Source organism: Oncorhynchus nerka, linkage group LG11, assembly GCF_034236695.1.
Source record: "Oncorhynchus nerka isolate Pitt River linkage group LG11, Oner_Uvic_2.0, whole genome shotgun sequence".
Classification (NCBI taxonomy): domain Eukaryota; kingdom Metazoa; phylum Chordata; class Actinopteri; order Salmoniformes; family Salmonidae; genus Oncorhynchus; species Oncorhynchus nerka.
In genome coordinates, this window is record NC_088406.1 from 27,365,691 (window position 1) to 27,391,436 (window position 25,746).

Consider the following 25,746-nt stretch of genomic DNA (forward strand, 5'->3'; position numbering starts at 1 on the left):
CAGACCGACCTGCGAGCCCAGCATGGTTCAGGTAGTTATTAAACAGAGCCAGACCGACCTGCGAGCCCAGCATGGTTCAGGTAGTTATTAAACAGAGCCAGACCGACCTGCGAGCCCAGCATGGTTCAGGTAGTTATTAAACAGAGCCAGACCGACCTGCGAGCCCAGCATGGTTCAGGTAGTTATTAAACAGAGCCAGACCGACCTGCGAGCCCAGCATGGTTCAGGTAGGTTATTATTAAAGCAGAGCCAGACCGACCTGCAGAGCCCAGCATGGTTCAGGTAGTTATTAAACAGAGCCAGACCGACCTGCGAGCCCAGCATGGTTCAGGTAGTTATTAAACAGAGCCAGACCGACCTCAGGTAGCATTATTAGTTAAAACAGAGCCAGACAGACCTGCGAGCCCAGCATGGTTCGGGTAGTTATTAAACAGAGCCAGACCGACCTGCGAGCCCAGCATGGTTCAGGTAGTTATTAAACAGAGCCAGACCGACCTGCGAGCCCAGCATGGTTCAGGTAGTTATTAAACAGAGCCAGACCGACCTGCGAGCCCAGCATGGTTCAGGTAGTTATTAAACAGAGCACAGCAGGTATTTCACTCTCTTGATGGCCAGGCCAGAAAGCACAGAGAAACAGAGGGGAACCAAAGGTGTTTTATTTGTTGTTTGTTTGGTTTCTATCTCCCTTAGCCGCAGTGTGTAGCTGTCTGAATTCAGGCTGTGGGGCCCCGGGTGTGTGTGTGGGCGTTGCATGTGTGTGTGTTTGAGGTTGATGGGGGCAAACCTCTTGATGGTCCCCCTCCTATTTGCATAACTGATTAGGCTCTAATCAAAAGTGAAGCTTCAATTCCCTTCCCCCTTAAAGGAGAGCCAGGTAAATGGAGGAGAGGAGCGAGGGATGAGGTGGCTTTATTACACAGCCATGGCACAGGAAGTGCTCTAAGAGGCTGTGACCTTGGCATTCACCGCCACCACATCCTTCAGCTCTCATCAGCGGCAGGCCCGTCAGATGCCAGAAATGGGGTGTGACAAAGACAACGAGACAATTGGCTGCTGTGAAGGTAAGAGGAAAGAGAGAGTCTAGAGACAGAGACGCCATGATATTCACTTCAAGTGTTTCTTGTTTTGGTAACAGTCTCATACCAGGTCCATTTGAACCAGTAAAGAAGTGAAATAGAAACGTTATTGCCACATCATCCAATTGCTCTAAAATGGCTGTTTCTTAGAACTGGCTGTGACAGTCAAAAGGGGAATGTAGCGGGAAAAAATAAAGAAAATACAAAAAGGCAAGCAGCACGAATTGTAAACACTGTTGTCTCATCATCCTTATTGTTGCTTTAGCATTGTGCACTCACACTTTACAATAGCCATAGCACAGGAAACATTCATTCAAATCATTTTTGAATCAGGAGACATGTGAGATGAGAAATAGGCCATGGTAAAATTACCTCACGCACACACACACACACACACACACACACACACACACACACACACACACACACACACACACACACACACCTCCATTTGACCTCCTCTGAAGCTGTCTCCTGTGTGGATTGCGGGCAGTGTATCTCCTCTCATTTTCAACAGTCCATTTTGAACCTCCCAAGCAAAGTGAGCTTTATGCTAAATCCCCGGACGCTACAAGGAGGGAAAAAAGGCTTTTCACCTTTACATGTCCAACACCAAGGTTGTTTGGCACTACAGTATCTGACAATCACAGGGACAAAAAGGGACCACATTGTTCCTGGTGCTGAGGCAAGATCATTTTACAGACAGAGCCAGCAGATTAAAGGAAGGCAGCAAAGTTAACCTCAGAGCAATCAGCCCTTTTAGCAATGTAACACAGTGCCTGTGTACTAGCCAAACCAAGGCCTGGACTGACGACAGACAGCACTAGATCTGCTGGGGTCAGCTAGAGGGTTTGTTCTTGCTTTTTTGTCTTTTCATTTTATTTTTAATCTGTGTGAGTAGGAGGAGGGAGGGGGAGGAGAGAGGAGAGAAGGAGGAAGGAGAGGGAGGAGAGAGGGAAGGAGGAGGGCAGGTAGGGCTAGACAGCTAGACAGTCAAAAAGCATTGAAAATTCCCCAAAAGATAGGATTTTGTTTCAAATTTTACGCAGCGTAAATATAACCAATTTTCAATGCGGCCCTCCAGACCTTGTTGAAGACCAAATACAGACCCTGGGGAAAAATGAGTTTGACACCCCTGTTTCAATCCCTTTCCCCTGGTACAGTCACAGTGCTGGATGATTTCACCAGCACCTCGCCAATTTACACCCATTCATTATTCATTCCCTCCATTCATTTATTCATCTGTTTCGGTAACATTCCGTCTGAACTCGGGTGTTTGCGACTCCGTTTGACACGCATTCACACTGCCGCTGAAGAGTACACTGCGATGCTGTGATTATAGAGACAACAACCTGCTGCAATACTTGAAAATTGGTTATATTTACGCTGCGTAAAATTTGACAACTTCCGGGTTGGAGCGAGCGGTCGCATCTGCACTCGGTCCGCAGGTAGTATTACATTTCATTACATTTCATAATAGTACAACGGTTTGATTTGTCTAATCTTAGCAATTTCTTCTTAGCTAGCTACATAGCCGTCTTTGTATCATAGATAATTGCGTAATTATCGTATTTCGTCGTCCTAACGCAGTCTACACTGCCCTGCAGCTAGCCAGCTAGCTAACGTCCACCGTTAGCTAGTCCACCGTCTACCGATTAGCAGCACAACTATTACACTCAACTGAACGACTTGATTAGTGTAGTGTTAGCTAGCTACATTGTTGTCTTTGCTGTCTTCGTATCCAAGATAATTGTGTAGTTTAGAGTGTGTAGTTTTAGAGTGATTATCTTAATTTACGAGGTTAGCTAGCCAGCTATTTGTCGTCCTTAACGTAGGAGACTCTGCTAGCTAGCCAACAGCTAGCCAACGTCTACCGAACAGAACTTCTGCACTCAACAATCCGGTCGCATTTCGCTTCGCTCCACAGGTAGTATCACATTTTTCATTTAATTTCATTACAGTACAACGGCTTGATTTGTTTGATCGTAGCTAGCTACATAGCTAGCTACATAGCCGTCTTTGTATCAAAGATAATTGTGTAGTCTAGAGCGATTTCCTAGGTTAGCTAGCCAGCTATTGTCGTTCTTTTAACGCAACGTAACGTAATCAACACTGCTAGCTAGCCAGCTAGCCCCGAATAGCAGCACAGTAGAAACTATTACACTCAACGGAACGACTTGATTAGTGTAGTGTCAACAACGCAGACACTGCCAGCTAGCCTACATAGTCAACAACGCAGCCTCTGCCAGCTAGCCTACTTCAGCAGTACTGTATCATTTTAATCATTTTAGTCAATAAAGATTCTTGCTACGTAAGCTTAACTTTCACTCGAGACGTGTAGTCCACTTGTCATTCCAATCTCCTTTGCATTAGCGTAGCCTCTTGTGTAGCCTGTCAACTATGTGTCTGTCTATCCCTGTTCTCTCTGCACAGACCATACAAACGCTCCACACCGCGTGGCCGCGGCCACCCTAATCTGGTGGTCCCAGCGCGCACGACCCACGTGGAGTTCCAGGTCTCCGGTAGCCTCTGGAACTGCCGATCTGCGGCCAACAAGGCAGAGTTCATCTCAGCCTATGCCTCCCTCCAGTCCCTCGACTTCTTGGCACTGACGGAAACATGGATCACCACAGACAACACTGCTACTCCTACTGCTCTCTCTTCGTCTGCCCACGTGTTCTCGCACACCCCGAGAGCTTCTGGCCAGCGGGGTGGTGGCACCGGGATCCTCATCTCTCCCAAGTGGTCATTCTCTCTTTCTCCCCTTACCCATCTGTCTATCGCCTCCTTTGAATTCCATGCTGTCACAGTTACCAGCCCTTTCAAGCTTAACATCCTTATCATTTATTGCCCTCCAGGTTCCCTCGGAGAGTTCATCAATGAGCTTGATGCCTTGATAAGCTCCTTTCCTGAGGACGGCTCACCTCTCACAGTTCTGGGCGACTTTAACCTCCCCACGTCTACCTTTGACTCATTCCTCTCTGCCTCCTTCTTTCCACTCCTCTCCTCTTTTGACCTCACCCTCTCACCTCCCCCCTACTCACAAGGCAGGAAATACGCTCGACCTCATCTTTACTAGATGCTGTTCTTCCACTAACCTCATTGCAACTCCCCTCCAAGTCTCCGACCACTACCTTGTATCCTTTTCCCTCTCGCTCTCATCCAACACTTCCCACACTGCCCCTACTCGGATGGTATCGCGCCGTCCCAACCTTCGCTCTCTCTCCCCCGCTACTCTCTCCTCTTCCATCCTATCATCTCTTCCCTATGCTCAAACCTTCTCCAACCTATCTCTTGATTCTGCCTCCTCAACCCTCCTCTCCTCCCTTTCTGCATCCTTTGACTCTCTATGTCCCCTATCCTCCAGGCCGGCTCGGTCCTCCCCTCCCGCTCCGTGGCTCGACGACTCATTGCGAGCTCACAGAACAGGGCTCCGGGCAGCCGAAAGGAAATGGAGGAAAACTCGCCTCCCTGCGGACCTGACATCCTTTCACTCCCTCCTCTCTACATTTTCCTCTTCTCTCTCTGCTGCTAAAGCCACTTTCTACCACTCTAAATTCCAAGCATCTGCCTCTAACCCTAGGAAGCTCTTTGCAACCTTCTCCTCCCTCCTGAATCCTCCTCCCCTCCCCCCTCCTCCCTCTCTGCAGATGACTTCGTCAACCATTTTGAAAAGAAGGTCGACGACATCCGATCCTCGTTTGCTAAGTCAAACGACACCGCTGGTTCTGCTCACACTGCCCTACCCTGTGCTCTGACCTCTTTCTCCCCTCTCTCTCCAGATGAAATCTCGCGTCTTGTGACGGCCGGCCGCCCAACAACCTGCCCGCTTGACCCTATCCCCTCCTCTCTTCTCCAGACCATTTCCGGAGACCTTCTCCCTTACCTCACCTCGCTCATCAACTCATCCCTGACCGCTGGCTACGTCCCTTCCGTCTTCAAGAGAGCGAGAGTTGCACCCCCTTCTGAAAAAACCTACACTCGATCCCTCCGATGTCAACAACTACAGACCAGTATCCCTTCTTTCTTTTCTCTCCAAAACTCTTGAACGTGCCGTCCTTGGCCAGCTCTCCCGCTATCTCTCTCAGAATGACCTTCTTGATCCAAATCAGTCAGGTTTCAAGACTAGTCATTCAACTGAGACTGCTCTTCTCTGTATCACGGAGGCGCTCCGCACTGCTAAAGCTAACTCTCTCTCCTCTGCTCTCATCCTTCTAGACCTATCGGCTGCCTTCGATACTGTGAACCATCAGATCCTCCTCTCCACCCTCTCCGAGTTGGGCATCTCCGGCGCGGCCCACGCTTGGATTGCGTCCTACCTGACAGGTCGCTCCTACCAGGTGGCGTGGCGAGAATCCGTCTCCACACCACGTGCTCTCACCACTGGTGTCCCCCAGGGCTCTGTTCTAGGCCCTCTCCTATTCTCGCTATACACCAAGTCACTTGGCTCTGTCATAACCTCACATGGTCTCTCCTATCATTGCTATGCAGACGACACACAATTAATCTTCTCCTTTCCCCCTTCTGATGACCAGGTGGCGAATCGCATCTCTGCATGTCTGGCAGACATATCAGTGTGGATGACGGATCACCACCTCAAGCTGAACCTCGGCAAGACGGAGCTGCTCTTCCTCCCGGGAAGGACTGCCCGTTCCATGATCTCGCCATCACGGTTGACAACTCCATTGTGTCCTCCTCCCAGAGCGCTAAGAACCTTGGCGTGATCCTGGACAACACCCTGTCGTTCTCAACTAACATCAAGGCGGTGGCCCGTTCCTGTAGGTTCATGCTCTACAACATCCGCAGAGTACGACCCTGCCTCACACAGGAAGCGGCGCAGGTCCTAATCCAGGCACTTGTCATCTCCCGTCTGGATTACTGCAACTCGCTGTTGGCTGGGCTCCCTGCCTGTGCCATTAAACCCTACAACTCATCCAGAACGCCGCAGCCCGTCTGGTGTTCAACCTTCCCAAGTTCTCTCACGTCACCCCGCTCCTCCGCTCCCTCCACTGGCTTCCAGTTGAAGCTCGCATCCGCTACAAGACCATGGTGCTTGCCTACGGAGCTGTGAGGGGAACGGCACCTCAGTACCTCCAGGCTCTGATCAGGCCCTACACCCAAACAAGGGCACTGCGTTCATCCACCTCTGGCCTGCTCGCCTCCCTACCACTGAGGAAGTACAGTTCCCGCTCAGCCCAGTCAAAACTGTTCGCTGCTCTGGCCCCCAAATGGTGGAACAAACTCCCTCACGACGCCAGGACAGCGGAGTCAATCACCACCTTCCGGAGACACCTGAAACCCCACCTCTTTAAGGAATACCTAGGATAGGATAAAGTAATCCCCCCCTTAAAAGATTTAGATGCACTACTGTTCCACTGGATGTCATAAGGTGAATGCACCAATTTGTAAGTCGCTCTGGATAAGAGCGTCTGCTAAATGACTTAAATGTAAATGTACTGTACTGATGTTCTCCACTCCACACTCCACAGACGATTGACATTGCTCACAGATGCAGTGGGTTCTTGCATCTTCGTATGAGCATGGGGCTAAGGCCACAAGATCAACAGCTACAGACCACAATCAAAATGTAACATTTCAGACAATTGAAGTTAAATCGCCAAAGATCCCACGTCATCATTAGTAGAGTACACTGGTGTATCATACTGTATCTAAACAAACATTACCTGACTCCTATTAGAAAGATAGGTTTCAACTATTAAATTGACCATCCACAAGAAAAACAACTCCCCATTGAAACACTGCTTGTTCCCCTCCTGTATATGTGTATATAAATTCCCTGCAGGCTGGATAATGGTGGACCATCTCGCCATGGCAGTCCCTAACATGGTGACAGTCACTCTCTCCCATGCCAATCTGGGTATAGTGATATCAAGCGGCAGAGAGGACACAGGCCACTCATAACATGTTGAAATAAGGCATGAAATCAAGCCTGAACAGTGGATCACCGTCAAGTGCTGTTGGCACATTTTAGGCTCAACCCTGACATTTCCCATTGTAGAGACCTTTAGAGGGAAGTGAATAGTGAAATAACTGCATAATGTTACCTTATCTAATCACATTTGGCGGATTGGATTTTTCCACTTTATAATAGTTGGCAGAGTGATGATGCGGTGAGTGGGTGCCAGGAAGGAATTCATCCCTTACTGAAGCCATTGGGTTACAGAGAGTGACATGGCATTACAACATCACATAATCATCCTCAGGAACACAGCTGAGATCAGACAGAGAACACTGCGTGTGTGTGAGATTTGATTTTTTGTGTGTGTGTGTGTGTGTGTGTGTGTGTGTGTGTGTGTGTGTGTGTGAGGAGGGAGGCAGGGAGTGGGGTCTGTGTGTGAGCCAACAGGGGGTCCATTACCCCACCCCAGCAGGCAGGCAGAGAAGCACACAGTGACTAACAAGATGGAACTTACCAGGGAATTGGTAGCTGTAGCTCGGGGCAAAACCAGTGTATCCACGGCCATACGTTGCTACAATGTTTGGGTAACCTAGGGGGGCAAGAGAGAGGACAATCAGGAGTTGTGTTAAACCATCTTGGCCTCCCATCACTTTAGACACACACACCACACACACACACACAACCCTGCTGCTGACACTAGATAGCATGTGAGTCATGAGGCTCAGTTTTAGCTGATGAGCATCAGAAGTGTCCCAGTCTCAGCCTGTCATGCTCTCCAGCCTCCTCCTCCCAGATGTCCCCTCGTCCCCCCGCAGGCTCCCAGGGTTATATGGCAACAGGGTGTCTGGATCTGTCCAGGTTTTTTGTCCCCTCTACACTGTTATTGATGGATAACCTTTCTTTTAGAGCCCCGGCTAATCGATCATGAACGACACGGTGCTGCAAGACAATGAGTGGATGAGATTTGTGCAAGGACATTATGGATTAGAGAGACGCAGGGTCTTTCTGAGGTGTGAGGCTACCGCGGTGCGCGGCGGGCGCTAATACCCGCAGAGATACCACAGACGGAACAGGCGAGGGGAAATATGATTGAGAGATTGTAAAAAGTCACTCCAAAAGTGTCAAAAAAGAAACTGAGTCTGCTATTTGGGAATATACTTGCAATCTGTTAAATTGTGCCATCCTCGCTGAGGCAGAAGTGCTCCTTAAGCTCCCCCAGTCTCTTATTTCATAGCTTCCGATAGGGCCGTAACTGTTTCAAGGGTATGTGTGTGTGTGTGTGTGTGTGTGTGTGTGTGTGTGTGTGTGTGTGTGTGTGTGTGTGTGTGTGTGTGTGTGTGTGTGTGTGTGTGTGTGCGTGTGCGTGTGTTAAAAAAACACCACATCAGCCTCCCGAGTGGCGAAGTGGTCTAAGGCACTACTTCGCAGTGCTAGCTGTGCTACTAGAGATCCTGGTTCGAGTTCAGGCTCTGTCGAAGTCGGCCACGACCGGGAGATCTATGGGGCGGCATACAATTGGCCCAGCGTCGGCCGGGTTAGGGGAGGACGTGGCCAGCAGGGAAGTTCCTGTCCCATTGTGCACTAGTGACTCCTGTGGAGGGCCGGGCGCAATGCACGCCAGCTGTACGGTGTTTCCTCCGACACATTGTCGTGGCTGTCTTCCAGGTTAAGCGGGTTTTGTGTCAAGAAGCAGTGCGACTTAGCTGGGTTGTGTTTCGGAGGACGCACGGCTCTCGACCTTCACATCTCCTGAGTCCATACGGGAGTTGCAGCGATGGGACAAGACTGTAACTGCCAACTGGATACCAGGAAATTGTGGAGAAAAAGGGGTAAAAACACATGGGCAGTGTTTGCCATGCTGGATCCGTTGGAGCACATCCTGGTCACGATGCAAGATGAGAGGGAAATAAAGTGGGATGGGACTCAACACATGCTGCTCTTGTACGGTTGCCAGATTGGAGACAGGAGCTGTCACAGTCCAACTGGGTCTCATTAGACACGTGAAGCTGTTGTTTAGATCCTGCTTACAGAGCCCTATCACTGCTCACAAACAACAACAGCAGTTTACTTTCACATTTTGTGCATTTGTATATGTTTGTGTGAGAGAGAGAGAGAGAGAGAGAGAGAGAGAGAGAGAGAGAGAGAGGGAGAGACACAGAAAGAGAGAGTCTTGGAGGTAAATGCAATGTAGTGGTTACTATGAGGTTCTGACACACATTGGACTTGATACAATTTATAATGAAGATATTGTTCAAACAGCCCAAGCTGAGTGGCCTCATTTCCTCCATCCCAGACCTGGTTTCTTTCTCACTGGCCCAGAGAGATACTGGACTCTATGAAATTGGCACTTACTGATCATAGTGAGCTTCTGACAACATCTATACATTTAAATACTGAACGTGTTCCATTTCTTTTTTTTGTGAGGATATTTAAAGGCGGCTATAAAGCTTCTTTGAAGGAAATTCTTCAAGACTGTTGGAAAAGCATTCCAGGTGAAGCTGGTTGAGAGAACTCCAAGAATGTGCAAAGCTGTCATCAAAGCAAAGAGTGGCTACTTTGAAGAATCTATTTGTTTAACACTTTTTTTGTTTACTACATGATTCCATATGTGTTATTTCATAGTTTTGATGTCTTCACTATTATTCTACAATGTAGAGTATAGTAAAAATAAAGAAAAACCCTGGAATGAGTCGGTGTGTCCAAACTTTTTAATGGTACTGCACATTTTGTCATTTTCACTTTCACTTACTTAGCTAGCAAATGCAGCTAGCTAGTTTAGTCTACTCAAACACCTGGCTCAAACAGAGGAATGCTATGTTAGCTAGCTGGCTATGACTATCCAACACAACACTGGAACTCTTCCAAGTCAAGGTAAGCTTTTGGTGTAAACTGCTTACTGACTATACGCTGTAACGTTACTGCATGATTGTAGTGAGTTTACTAACGTTTGTCCTATTAGCTATATTGACCATGATGTTAATTTAACTAATATGGGGACAACGATGTAGGCTGTGTGTAGCTGTTATGATATGGTTTGGAAAGTTAGTTTCACCTGGTCACACACAGCTGATGTGTTGTGCGTTGAAGTCACAAGCAAAGGGAAAAAGTGAGAGGAGGAGAGCGCATAGATGTGAAAAGGTGAACTGTGTTTACGTGTGATCATGGGTGTATTCATTCCACTGATTCTATTAAAAACTTTTCTTAAACGGAGATGAACATATTTGAATTTGTCCAATAGAAACTCTTGTTTGCAACTGTTGGACTAATGATTCTACCCTATATCAGCTAGATGCAGGCAAGAGTGTGCAAAGCTGTATTGAATGTGTCACTGTTCATCACCTCCATTTTGTCTCTCGACCTGTGTGCGTGCACCTAGGTTATAAACTTTCATTCATAGGCTAGGTTGTAGAAACCTCATGGCGGGTATAAGGAACATTTGAGTATCACGTAGTAGCCTAAACCTATCAATGTTACATTGAACAGGGTGAATGGAATATGAATGACAGTCATGCAATATGCTGTAATAGAAATAAGGCCATGCTCATACATTATTATTATTATTTTTAAGCGTCCTCCCTTTAAAGAGGTTGCGGAAAAAGAGTGATAGTGTGTGTGTGTGTGTGTTTGGTGGGGCTCTATTGACAGTGGGTGATTAACACAGAGAAAAGCCAGAGCTTTGAGGTTTGAGTGTGTGTGTGTGTGTGTGCACATGCGCGCGTTGGGGGTAGCCATGCCTCGTCAGCAGAACAAATAACAGCCCATCTAGGGCTATGGCGGTCATGAAATTATGTCAGCCGGTAACTGTCATGCAGCCTCAAGGTTTGTACTTAACTAAGTCTATCAGTGCTTGCTGTTGTCTGCATGAACACAGACACCGGCATTAACACACACATTTGCAAGCACTCACGCACCCGCTTAGTCATATTCCATTGTCTCTAGAGACATACAGATGTACACATTAACACATTCACTCACACACACTTTAATTCTCTCCAACTCAGCTCTGCTGTCTGCATATGATAGGCTAATTATGAATTACACAGCCAAATGAATGACCTAGAACACAGCAAGACAGGCCTGCATAATCAAACAAACACACACAGATGCTCCGCCCTTTAAATTAACACACATTTACTCCTCAGTCATCACATCCTTGTTGTATAAATTGGAAACCAACAATGATAAACTGTGAGACATAAGAGCCTGTATCAGACATTTTTTCCGGTGGTCGAACAAGCTCTTTGCGCAACAATAGAGTTGGGCTGATATGAGAAGAGAGTGTGTGTGTGTGTGTGTGTGTGTGTGTGTGTGTGTGTGTGTGTGTGTGTGTGTGTGTGTGTGTGTGTGTGTGTGTGTGTGTGTGTGTGTGTGTGCGTGCGTGCGTGCGTGCGTGCGTGCGTGCGTGCGTGTTTGTGTCGCCCTGCCTAACAGTAGCAGGTGAGACGATCACCGCGTGCTTCTGCTTTCCTCCAGGAGGCGGAGCTAGGCTAGACAAAGACATCCAGACAAGGGGCTCAACATGAGGGGATGGAGACATGGAAACAGGAGAGGAGAGGAGGGGGGTGGTCTGGCTGTCGAGACGATGCGTGGAGTAGGCAGTGGCCTATAAGACCGTGTGCCGGCATGCATGAACGCACACACACACACACACAGCAGATAGGAAGTGATTCGTCTGACAATTGTTCTGGCGTGGGCTCCTCTCCTCAGTCTCTCCTCTCCTGTCCTCCATAACTCTCTGTATATACCTCAGTAAATAAAGGCTGTCACTGTATCTGGCCCCAGTGGCTGCCTCAGAGCCTCAGGGCCCATGTATTAATATGCATACTAATGCACCTATTTTATGGCTCAACAGTTCAGATTCACTTTAAAACCAATTATGCATCTGGTAAAGCCGCACTCTGCGCAGGGCTTTAAATGTGCATTCATTTCAGCAAACATACATTCAGGCTCTAACGCAATAAAGATAAATGGCTCGATTAGGTGTAGTAAACAAAGAAGTGAACAGAAGGGGGGGGGTTAATGAGATTTAGGCACGTAAGGAATTAGGGTTCCTTAAATAATAAGCCTTGTTGATTTTTGTATGCAAATTAGCGAACAGAATGTTTCGCTGTCCTGCTTTTCCAATTTCATTTAGATAACAAGTGTCGAAGAGAACTTGGCAGTTCAGTTCATACTCCCTCTGTCTCCATCCTTTCCTTTACTGCTACTCACACTTCTCTCCTCCTCTCCTCTTCTATGCACTTTTTCCATTCGCTCCACATTTTGCCAAGTTGATAAATCTGAATAAGTTCACCAGATTGTTGTGGAGTGTCTTCATATTAGTCTAAAACAGGGCTCTTCAACCCTGTTCCTGTAGAGTTACCCTCTTGTAGGTTTCTCTTCAACCCTGTTCCTGTAGAGCTACCCTCCTGTAGGTTTTCCCTCCAACCCTGTTCCTGGAGAGCTACCCTCTTGTAGGTTTCTCTTCAACCCTGTTCCTGGAGAGCTACCCTCCTGTAGGTTTTCCCTCCAACCCTGTTCCTGGAGAGCTACCCTCTTGTAGGTTTCTCTTCAACCCTGTTCCTGGAGAGCTACCCTCCTGTAGGTTTCTCTTCAACCCTGTTCCTGGAGAGCTACCCTCTTGTAGGTTTCTCTTCAACCCTGTTCCTGGAGAGCTACCCTCTTGTAGGTTTCTCTTCAACCCTGTTCCTGGAGAGCTACCCTCTTGTAGGTTTCTCTTCAACCCTGTTCCTGGAGAGCTACCCTCCTGTAGGTTTTCCCTCCAACCCTGTTCCTGGAGAGCTACCCTCTTGTAGGTTTCTCTTCAACCCTGTTCCTGTAGAGCTACCCTCCTGTAGGTTTTCCCTCCAACCCTGTTCCTGGAGAGCTACCCTCTTGTCGGTTTCTCTTCAACCCTGTTCCTGGAGAGCTACCCTCCTGTAGGTTTTCCCTCCAACCCTGTTCCTGGAGAGCTACCCTCCTGTAGGTTTTCCCTCCAACCCTGTTCCTGGAGAGCTACCCTCCTGTAGGTTTTCCCTCCAACCCTGTTCCTGGAGAGCTACCCTCCTGTAGTTTTTCCCTCCAACCCTGGTCCTGGAGAGCTACCCTCTTGTAGGTTTTCTCTTCAACTCTGTTCCTGGAGAGCTACCCTCTTGTAGGTTTTCTCTTCAACCCTGTTCCTGGAGAGCTACCCTATTGTAGGTTTCTCTTCAACCCTGTTCCTGAAGAGCTACCCTCCTGTAGGTTTTCACTCCAACCCTGTTCCTGGAGAGCTACCCTCCTGTAGGTTTTCTCTTCAACCCTGTTCCTGGAGAGCTACCCTCTTGTAGGTTTTCTCTTCAACCCTGTTCCTGGAGAGCTACCCTCCTGTAGGTTTTCTCTTCAACCCTGTTCCTGGAGAGCTACCCTCCTGTAGGTTTTCACTCCAACCCCAATTAGAACTAATCTGATTCAATTTATGATCATAATTATTACAATCAGGTGTACTAAATTAGAGTTGGAGGAACAGGGTTGGAGAACCCTGTCCTAAAACATGTCTGTTGACAGGGCATTGACACTGCCACCGGTAGAGCAACTTGACACAACTCTGTCAAACCAACCAGGCTGAGTTAGAACAGAAGCTAGAGGTTTGTGGTGGTGAAGTTGGAGAATGAATGATGTTGATGAAGATGAACTATAGTAGGAGACAAGCCCTCCTCTCCTCTCATCCCCCCAACAGATGAAATCATGTGATATCCATACCCTATTATTCAGCAATCTTGGTCTGCCAGATGAAATCATAAATTCATAATTTAACATTACTTCAATTTTCCTCTTCATTTACTTCTGTAATCCATAGCTCTGCTTGGATGAATTTGGGGGCTGGGAGAATGGGGGTTTGGGGTGGTGGGTGGGGTGTTTGGGGCAGTGGGTGTGGTAATGAGACTGTCTGAATATCAATAGAATATTTCACGCAAGCCCCTATGAGGATGCTTCATCAAGCCAAATTACGGGCAGGGCGACCTATCCTGCAGCTTCCATTAGCCGTCATTCTGATTCAGCACCCAGCATCAAACGATTTATTTGCTTCAGTTACTTTGAGCAGACGATCAATCTAACAGTAATTATCTCTTGTCACTAACACTGGGCTGAAGCTCTGAGAAGATAGGGAGAAGGGAGCTGGAAGGGAGGGGGTAGAGCAGGGTGGGGGAGCCTTCACAAAATCCTTGTTTCCTATCTTTTCCATGTCAAATCTACAGAAAATGGGGGAACATGCTTTGTGAACTGCTGTGAGGGAGGGGGTCTTTGTGTCGTAGTGGGGGGGGGGGGGGGGGTGACGGAAGAGTCCCAGCATTCCCTTGAAAGAGCTCTAGTCTAGCAGATGTTTGTAAGCGGCAGCGAACTTGTACGAGCCATTTGACTGTATTTCCCTTTGCCTTCTTAATCCTTCATAGTGATTTGGGGAGCATGTCCTTTTAGTTACATTCCTTTACATAGTAAGTGTCTGACAGTCTCAATGTCAGGCAGAAATCACTAGCACATCAGAATCAGAATTAGGATTGGTATCAGAGTTGGTGTTGGTATCAGACAGTGTGAGAGGACATGTCAGAGTTGGAGGGAGACACAGTTAGTCAGTGTCAGTCCTGCCAGAGCATTAGAAATCATGCTAATGTCAAAGTCTTGGAAACGGTCACTTTGGAAATGTTAGTGGGCTACATTTGCTAATTGCCATATTGTGTTTTGTCAATATTACCGTAGGGCCCCATTCTATCAGAAAAGATGTCTTACACCAATCCAAGTGTACTCACTCAGCATGCCCATCCCCAGCATGAAGGCATCCATGGTGTAGGGCAGGCCCCTGGCCCTGCCTCGCGTACCTGGAGGGAACATCACCTCCTTGGGCTGAGCCTTCTTGCATTCTACCTGTGGACAGTACACAACCAGATGCACATCAATGACAGGGACTCTCACAGTACACAGGATGAGCATAGACAATACATTTAGTTGAAGTCAGAAGTTTACATACACTCAGATTGGAGACATTCAAATTTGTTTTTCAACCTTACCACAAATTTCTTGTTAACAAACTATAGTTTTGGCAAGTCGGTTAGGACATCTACTTTGTGCATGACACAAGTAATGTTTCCAACAATTGTTTACAGACAGATTATTTAACTTATAATTCACTGTGTTACAATTCCAGTGGGTCAGAAGTTTACATACACTAAGTTGACTGTGCCTTTAAACAGCTTGGAAAATTCCATAAAATTATGTCATGGATTTAGAAGCTTCTGATAGGCTAATTGATCATTTGAATCATTTTGAGGTGTACCTGTGGATGTATTACAAGGCCTACCTTCAAACTCTGTGCCTCTTTGCTTGACATCATTTGAAAATCAAAAGAAATCAGCCAAGACTGCCAATAAAAAAAAATGTAGACCTCCACAAGTCTGGTTCATCCTTGGGAGCAATTTCCAAATGCCTGAAGGTACCACGTTCATCTGTACAAACAATAGTACGCAAGTATAAACACCATGGGACCACGCAGCCGTCATACCGCTCAGGAAGGAGCCGAAGATCACAATCCCAACCTTGAAGCACGGGGGTGGCAGCATCATATTGTGGGGGTGCTTTGCTGCAGGAGGGACTGGTGTATGTCACAAAATAGATGGCATCATGAGAACGGAAAATTATGTGGATATATTGAAGCAAAATCTCAAGACATCAGTCAGGAAGTTAAAGCTTGGTCGCAAATGGGTCTTCCAAATGGACAATGACCCCAAGTATACTTCCAAAGTTGTGGTAAAATGGCTTAAGGACAGCAAAGTCAAGGTATTGGAGTGGCCATCACAAAGCTCTGACCCCCATCCTATAGAACATTTGTGGGCAGAACTGAAAGAGCATGTGCGAGCAAGGAGGCCTACAAACCTGACTCAGTTACACCAGCTCTGTCAGGAGGAATGGGCCAAAAATCACCCAACTTATTGTGGGAAGCTTGTGGAAGGCTACCCGAAACGTTTGACCCAAATTAAACAATTTAAAGGCAATGCAACCAAATACTAATTGAGTGTATGTAAACTTCTGACCCACTGGGAATGTGATGAAAGAAATAAAAGCTGAAATAAATCATTCTCTCTAAGATTATTCTGACATTTCACATTCTTAAAATAAAGTGGTGATCCTAACTGACCTAAGACAGGGAATTTTTACTAGGATTAAATGTCAGGAATTGTGAAAAACTGAGTATAAATGTAGTTGGCTAAGGTGTGTGTAAACTTTCGAATTTAACTGCAGATCGACATAGAATACATTCAAGGAATATGGCATGTGTCAGAGATTTCAGGACAGACAACAAGACACATAAGTCATACGCGAAAAATCATCTTCCTGTACTTGAGATGAACATACAGCAAGCACTGTAAAATACATAGGCACTGAAAATCATGAAAGGAATATGGCGTTGACCCCATCTCACACAGGGCTTTCAGAGTAGGGCCATCTTGTGGAGCACCTAAGGCCATCTAACCTCACATCTTTAATTTTGGGCGAAATGAAGAACAGAGGTGGGGTCCTATGGTTTCCTCCCCCCTCCCCACAGCTGAAATGATTTTGTTGTTTTATATCTGTTTGTTTGTTTGCTGAAGTGAGCAGGGCTGCTCCGTCTCCAGGTAACGTTTGCCAAATGTTCTCATCTCTCTCCATCTCCTGTCTCCATGCTTTGTCTATCTCTGTCTCCCTCTCCCCGTCTCCCGTTTTCTCATCTGGTTCTCATCACACAACCGCTTCCACCCCAGGGCACTATTACACCCCCAACACACACACCTCAACCGCCTGTGTTTCCATTCCTATTTGCACCCCCCATCTCCACACACACACCGCTGTGCTGATTGACATTCCATCCTCCTAACATTTACGCTTATTACTTTTATGCCAGGGTTATCAAAAGCATCCCAGAACACACCAATGCCATTGTGTTATTAAGGTCAATTGAGTTGTTTCAATGGCTATGCCAGTATCGTCATTAGCCTTCAATCAATACATTGTAAACACACCAAAACAAGTCAGAGCAGACAGAAGCCATGCTAGAGGCCATGTTAACCTTCATCCTCTTTAATTAAACACATTGTTCCTAAAACAGAGGGGATGTGACTGTCTACAATTATATCAGGCGGGTGAAGAGGTGCGGGCGTAGTGGGTGAAGGGAGTGGTGGTGGGTCTCTGCCCGCTGCTGGCTAATGGCTGTGGAGAGCCAGTCGTGATCAGGGTGGGTGTCATCAGCACCAGTGGAGCGGTGGGGCCAGGACCCGTTAGTTAAGAGGCCTGACGAGCGCTTCCCTGTTATTACTTAACTAATTACATGGATGGCTCAGGTTTTAACGAGTGCTGATGAGGTCCTTCAGATTTTAATGAAAATATGAAGGGGGGTTAATGGCGTGGGGGAGTAAGGGGGTGGAGATAGGAGGTCATGGTCAGTCACGAGTCATGACGGCAGTCAAATTCTGATATGCTGTTGGGCATTAGTAGCCTACCAAACCTGCTAACCGTCTGGTACTCAGCACTCTATTGTCCCTCTAATCATGCTGACATCATTGCAAATGTAATCGCAAATCTAATCAAACACTTCATGAGAGCCCATGAGATCATGTTACATACCATTTCTATAGGCCATGCAATTGAGTGAGAATAGCCTCTATTAACAAGAGGAGGATCCCATTAGCTATAGGCTAGGCCTACTATATTTATTTCTCAACTTTGCTAATATTGAGCACATTGCTTCTCTTTACAACAGGAGTATAGCCTACCAGGCTGGAATGAAAATAAACCACTATTTAAGTGCATAGACGACGTATGTTTTCCACTGCCTCTGTTTGGAGACAGATGCATGATAATGGTCCATTCTAAATCAAAATACATTTCACACATATATTATTTAATATATGTAAAGACAAGATTAAATCAACAATAGTCTGATGGGTGACAACAAGAGTTGCACATTTTGGGGAATATGGAAACTTTCCGTGGGAATTAATGGGAATATATGGGAATTAACTGAAATATACGCAAATTAATATTAATACCATTTAAATGTAGATGTTTTTGCATTGGATATATTTACCATATCACATGGAGACAGAAACAGAAACCTTTTACCTTATCATAAGTAGATATAATTGCAAATGATGAAATCCTTCCAATAGAAATGTAAAAAAAATATTTAGTAGCGAATTGAACTTTAATTAAATGAGTTGACTCTTCACATGAGATGATTTTACTGAACAACAAAAGAAAGGGAATATTGAATGATCCATCGCATCTCCCAAAAAACGATTTGAACATACTGTATATCCCAACATTTGTATCACAACTAAAGTTACATGAATAACTCTACATTAAGCATATAGGAATACCGGTTTCTTTGTTTCCTGTTAAACACGGAGCAGCTGCATGTGCTCACTCCCTTATCGTCTGGAGAAAATATCCTTTCTGCTTTATTCAGCTTTGTTCAAATGTATTCTTCATACAATAAAACAATATCAAATAATGACATGGAATTCTAAGCAAATCTTGTCTGCTAAATGAACTAGTGTAGCCCACAGCCATATGACATATCCAGATCAGGACCTAATATAAGGACAACTCAGAGTATGCTATTCTATTCTTCTGAAATAGACTACATTCTCTTCATATCATGTTTCTTTAGACCTATCTAAAATAATAATGGATTTATTCCATTTGTTTAAATGTAATGTTCAAAAGGTCTGCATCAGTGGATGGTAGGCTATGCGTGGAAGCCAGGAGATGTTAAATGTGTTTATGTTAATTACCGGTCAATTACCGTGAGACCGGCAGTTATTTGCTTGATAATCACCGGCCGATGACATTTCCTGACTGCCACAGCCCTAGATGGAGGGCTGGCTGACGCTCTTATCATGGCAGTGCAGTGGAGAGGAATAGTGTTTGACAGTGTGTGTGATTCTCTGGTGTTTGAGTCTCTGTGGTTTACTAAGTTTACCTCTCCCATTTGTCTGCAAACTTTAGACAAATGTCTAGTAGTCATCATGAAATAAAAGAATCAATCGCAGAGATGACACACAGAAGCAGGTCGAAAGATTTGTCCAAACTAGATCCCTTTCCAGACGTTTTCAGCACAATAAAGAACATTATTCTTGTGCTGTTAGAGCCTACTCTTGAATTCCTCCAATCAAAATACATCCATCCCAAAAATATTTTAAGAGTAAAAAATATATAACTCCATTGGTAATGAATTCCAACGTCATTTATACAAGCATCCATTTACCTAATCTATTCATAATGACTAGTGAGAGTGTGACATTATTGTGAGTAGAGCATCTCTGTACACACACACCTGTCAGAGTGGTTTGATTGACAGGTCCCCCCATGACCAGAGAGCAGGGAGCTGTGAAGGGCAGGGAGCTGTGGGGGGACCTGCCACCTGCCAGTCTCCTTCTGGGGGGTAATTAGAGGACACCCTACTCCTCCTCCACTCCTCTTCCTCCTCATGAGTTTTTACGCATGAAAGTTTTTAATGTTAACAAGCTCTTTTAACACCAACCACCTCCCTGTTGTGACAACGTGAAAGTGCAGCCTCAGGATGGTGTGATAGACTACAGTTAAGAAAACAACCCCTACTAAAGAACAATTACTCTAGGAAGAAACAATAACTGAATAGCAATCATGTTTTACTGTTGGTAAGTGCCACTTGCCCACATAGATGCCCAAAATATGTAGACAATAATCCAGCTCATAATAGTCAGGATCACAGACTCCTTCATATCTACTATGTAAAAGCATAACTTTGTAAAAGTGACAGAGGTGGAAAGTGGTCATCAGCACTTTCTTTCTTTTAGAATGATCCAGACCAGAAAGAACACTGTCACTTTCCCTGACTGCCATAAGATGTGGAACCAACCTTCTTTAGAGACACATTTTGTTCCCTCGAGCACTTTTACAGACAGACAGACAGACAGACAGACAGACAGACAGACAGACAGACAGACAGACAGAGAAGTTGCCTCATTCACAAAAGTGATTCATTCTCACGTCTCTTCTTCCCGTCTGCCTCCTCAGAACTGCAGTGCTGCAGAGTGCAGTGCCTGGCTGGCAGAGTGACTCATCCCTCAATAAACAGTGCAGTCCCTCCAGGCAGGAGAACGAAAGGCACTTTCCCCTAAACCCAAAACTAGCACATCAATATAACAGAGGCAAACATGACAATAGAAAAGGAGGGCTCTAGTCTGTTGAGAAGAGGTCATCAGAGTGGTCACATCAGATGGCCTGTTTTGACTATTATTATCTGAGCACGGCAATAAAAGGAAATGTACAGTAAACCACTCATTTTGTGTACATACTACATGTAAGCAGTGAAATGCCTGTTTTACCGCAGAGATCTCAGCCCTTTCTCTGTCTCTTTATCCCAATACCTAAGAGCACAGCCCTGCCATTAAGACCACTCACACCTGCCCCCAACCATCTCCCCACCATGGGAAAAGGTCACTAACAAACTGTTCCATCATATTTGTGGAGGGAGGGAGAGAGAGTTGAGGAAGAAAGAGAAATCAGCTTGGTTGCTCGACGGCAGAACCCTGAACTTAACACAGATAATTAATTTCAAGTTGAATTAGATTACATGGGAGACATGAGGTGCCCCTGTACATTATTGATACAACTTACAGCTATTTTTCCCGACACACAAATCTATATCTGCAGAGAAAAAAACACAGAAATGCTGTCAGAGGCTATTTATGCTTCCAAAACAGAACATTGATTTTCACTGTGGCGTTTGCAAGAGGAAAGCGCTCTAAAGCAAATAAAAAATATTGTATGTGTGCGTACCTGCATTGCATGTGTGTGTGTTGTTGGGCAGTGTCCTGGCTATAGATTACAGTGGGGTCTCTCAGGGTGAAGCAAGTGGAGGGAGCCCCAGCCTCATCTCTCCCCTCCACTGCTTTTCCCCTTCATGTGTTACATCAACTACAGTTAGGAGACCATAAACCCTGTTAGCTTTACCATGCCATTTCCACTGGTGTTATGTTATAAACCCTGTCAGCTTTACCATGTCATTTCCACTGGTGTTATGTTATAAACCCTGTCAGCTTTACCATGCCATTTCCACTGGTGTTATGCCATAAACCCTGTTAGCTTTACCATGCCATTTCCACTGGTGTTATGTTATAAACCCTGTTAGCTTTACCATGCCATTTCCACTGGTGTTATGTTATAAACCCTGTTAGCTTTACCATGCCATTTCCACTGGTGTTATGTTATAAACCCTGTCAGCTTTACCATGCCATTTCCACTGGTGTTATGCCATAAACCCTGTTAGCTTTACCATGCCATTTCCACTGGTGTTATGTTATAAACCCTGTCAGCTTTACCATGCCATTTCCACTGGTGTTATGTTATAAACCCTGTTAGCTTTACCATGCCATTTCCACTGGTGTTATGTTATAAACCCTGTTAGATTTACCATGCCATTTCCACTGGTGTTATGTTATAAACCCTGTTAGCTTTACCATGCCATTTCCACTGGTGTTATGTTATAAACCCTGTTAGCTTTACCATGCCATTTCCACTGGTGTTATGTTATAAACCCTGGTAGCTTTACCATGCCATTTCCACTGGTGTTATGTTATAAACCCTGTCAGCTTTACCATGCCATTTCCACTGGTGTTATGTTATAAACCCTGGTAGCTTTACCATGCCATTTCCACTGGTGTTATGTTATAAACCCTGTTAGCTTTACCATGCCATTTCCACTGGTGTTATGTTATAAACCATGTCAGCTTTACCATGCCATTTCCACTGGTGTTATGTTATAAACCCTGTTAGCTTTACCATGCCATTTCCACTGGTGTTATGCCATAAACCCTGTTAGCTTTACCATGCCATTTCCACTGGTGTTATGCCATAAACTCTGTTAGCTTTACCATGCCATTTCCACTGGTGTTATGCCATAAACCCTGTTAGCTTTACCATGCCATTTCCACTGGTGTTATGCCATAAACCCTGTTAGCTTTACCATGCCATTTCCACTGGTGTTATGCCATAAACTCTGTTAGCTTTACCATGCCATTTCCACTGGTGTTATGCCATAAACCCTGTCAGCTTTACCATGCCATTTGCACTGGTGTTATGTTATAAACCCTGTCAGCTTTACCATGCCATTTCCACTGGTGTTATGTTATAAACCCTGTTAGCTTTACCATGCCATTTCCACTGGTGTTATGCCATAAACCCTGTTAGCTTTACCATGCCATTTCCACTGGTGTTATGTTATAAACCCTGTCAGCTTTACCATGCCATTTCCACTGGTGTTATGCCATAAACCCTGTTAGCTTTACCATGTCATTTCCACTGGTGTTATGTTATAAACCCTGTCAGCTTTACCATGCCATTTCCACTGGTGTTATGCCATAAACCCTGTCAGCTTTCCATGCCATTTCCACTGGTGTTATGTTATAAACCCTGTTAGCTTTACCATGCCATTTCCACTGGTGTTATGTTATCAACCCTGTTAGCTTTACCATGCCATTTCCACTGGTGTTATGCCATAAACCCTGTTAGCTTTACCATGCCATTTCCACTGGTGTTATGCCATAAACCCTGTTAGCTTTACCATGCCATTTCCACTGGTGTTATGCCATAAACTCTGTTAGCTTTACCATGCCATTTCCACTGGTGTTATGCCATAAACCCTGTTAGCTTTACCATGCCATTTCCACTGGTGTTATGCCATAAACCCTGTCAGCTTTACCATGCCATTTCCACTGGTGTTATGTTATAAACCCTGTTAGCTTTACCATGCCATTTCCACTGGTGTTATGTTATAAACCCTGTTAGCTTTACCATGCCATTTCCACTGGTGTTATGCCATAAACCCTGTTAGCTTTACCATGCCATTTCCACTGGTGTTATGTTATAAACCCTGTTAGCTTTACCATGCCATTTCCACTGGTGTTATGTTATAAACCCTGTTAGCTTTACCATGCCATTTCCACTGGTGTTATGCCATAAACTCTGTTAGCTTTACCATGCCATTTCCACTGGTGTTATGTTATAAACCCTGTTAGCTTTACCATGCCATTTCCACTGGTGTTATGCCATAAACTCTGTTAGCTTTACCATGCCATTTCCACTGGTGTTATGTTATAAACCCTGTCAGCTTTACCATGCCATTTCCACTGGTGTTATGTTATAAACCCTGTTAGCTTTACCATGCCATTTCCACTGGTGTTATGCCATAAACACTGTTAGCTTTACCATGCCATTTCCACTGGTGTTATGCCATAAACCCTGTCAGCTTTACCATGCCATTTCCACTGGTGTTATGTTATAAACCCTGTTAGCTTTACCATGCCATTTCCACTGGTGTTATGTTATAAACCCTGTCAGCTTTACCATGCCATTTCCACTGGTGTTATGTTATAAACCCTGTCAGCTTTATCATGCCATTTCCACTGGTGTTATGTTATAAACCCTGTCAGCTTTACCATGCCATTTCCACTGGTGTTATGCCATAAACCCTGGTAGCTTTACCATGCCATTTCCACTGGTGTTATGTTATAAACCCTGTTAGCTTTACCATGCCATTTCCACTGGTGTTATGTTATAAACCCTGTCAGCTTTACCATGCCATTTCCACTGGTGTTATGTTATAAACCCTGTTAGCTTTACCATGCCATTTCCACTGGTGTTATGTTATAAACCCTGTTAGCTTTACCATGCCATTTCCACTGGTGTTATGCCATAAACCCTGTCAGCTTTACCATGCCATTTCCACTGGTGTTATGTTATAAACCCTGTTAGCTTTACCATGCCATTTCCACTGGTGTTATGTTATGTTATAAACCCTGTTAGCTTTGCTTTGGCAAAGTGGGTGGGGTTATATCCTTCCTGTTTGGCCCTGTCCGGGGGTGTCCTCGGATGGGGCCACAGTGTCTCCTGACCCCTCCTGTCTCAGCCTCCAGTATTTATGCTGCAGTAGTTTATGTGTCGGGGGGCTAGGGTCAGTTTGTTATATCTGGAGTACTTCTCCTGTCCTATTCGGTGTCCTGTGTGAATCTAAGTGTGCATTCTCTAATTCTCTCCTTCTCTCTTTCTTTCTCTCTCTCGGAGGACCTGAGCCCTAGGACCATGCCCCAGGACTACCTGACATGATGACTCCTTGCTGTCCCCAGTCCACCTGGCCATGCTGCTGCTCCAGTTTCAACTGGCCTGGGCCCTAGGACCATGTCCCAGGACTACCTGACATGATGACTCCTTGCTGTCCCCAGTCCACCTGGCCATGCTGCTGCTCCAGTTTCAACTGTTCAGCCTTACTATTATTCGACCATGTTGGTCATTCATGAATATTTGAACATCTTGGCCATGTTCTGTTATAATCTCCACCCGGCACAGCCAGAAGAGGACTGGCCACCCCACATATGCTCTCTCTAATTCTCTCTTTCTTTCTCTCTCTCGGAGGACCTGAGCCCTAGGACCGTGCCCCAGGACTACCTGACATGATGACTCCTTGCTGTCCCCAGTCCACCTGACTGTGCTGCTGCTCCAGTTTCAACTGTTCTGCCTTATTATTATTCGACCATGCTGGTCATTTATGAACATTTGAACATCTTGGCCATGTTCTGTTATAATCTCTACCCGGCACAGCCAGAAGAGGACTGGCCACCCCACATAGCCTGGTTCCTCTCTAAATTTCTTCCTAGGTTTTGGCCTTTCTAGGGAGTTTTTCCTAGCCACCGTGCTTTTACACCTGCATTGCTTGCTGTTTGGGGTTTTAGGCTTGGTTTCTGTACAGCACTTTGAGATATCAGCTGATGTACGAAGGGCTATATAAATAAATTTGATTTGATTTGATTTACCATGCCATTTCCACTGGTGTTATGTTATAAACCCTGGTAGCTTTACCATGCCATTTCCACTGGTGTTATGCCATAAACCCTGTTAGCTTTACCATGCCATTTCCACTGGTGTTATGTTATAAACCCTGTTAGCTTTACCATGCCATTTCCACTGGTGTTATGCCATAAACCCTGTCAGCTTTACCATGCCATTTCCACTGGTGTTATGTTATAAACCCTGTCAGCTTTACCATGCCATTTCCACTGGTGTTATGTTATAAACCCTGTTAGCTTTACCATGCCATTTCCACTGGTGTTATGTTATAAACCCTGTTAGCTTTACCATGCCATTTCCACTGGTGTTATGCCATAAACCCTGTCAGCTTTACCATGCCATTTCCACTGGTGTTATGTTATAAACACTGTTAGCTTTACCATGCCATTTCCACTGGTGTTATGTTATAAACCCTGTTAGCTTTACCATGCCATTTCCACTGGTGTTATGTTATAAACCCTGTCAGCTTTACCATACCATTTCCACTGGTGTTATGTTGGATAAGAGCGTCTGCTAAATGACTTAAATGTAAATGTAAATGTTATAAACCCTGTTAGCTTTACCATGCCATTTCCACTGGTGTTATGTTATAAACCCTGTCAGCTTTACCATGCCATTTCCACTGGTGTTATGTTATAAACCCTGTTAGCTTTACCATGCCATTTCCACTGGTGTTATGTTATAAACCCTGTTAGCTTTACCATGCCATTTCCACTGGTGTTATGTTATAAACCCTGTTAGCTTTACCATGCCATTTCCACTGGTGTTATGTTATAAACCCTGTTAGCTTTACCATGCCATTTCCACTGGTGTTATGTTATAAACCCTGTCAGCTTTACCATACCATTTCCACTGGTGTTATGTTGGTTATAAGAG

General features: G+C 45.4%; 1 protein-coding gene across 3 annotated transcripts in view; it reads right to left on the reverse strand.

Moving 5' to 3' along the window:
* The window catches only part of LOC115136632 (RNA-binding protein Musashi homolog 2-like), a 401,963-nt gene that overhangs the window by 92,330 nt on the left and 283,887 nt on the right, over positions 1–25,746 (reverse strand). For all 3 annotated transcript variants that reach the window (XM_065024349.1, XM_065024348.1, XM_065024347.1), the window contains exons 9-10: positions 14,763–14,877; positions 7,511–7,585 (exon numbers count right to left, since the gene is read on the reverse strand). In XM_065024349.1, coding sequence (XP_064880421.1) covers positions 7,511–7,585; positions 14,763–14,877 — 190 coding nt within the window. The remainder of the gene's footprint in view (positions 1–7,510; positions 7,586–14,762; positions 14,878–25,746) is intronic.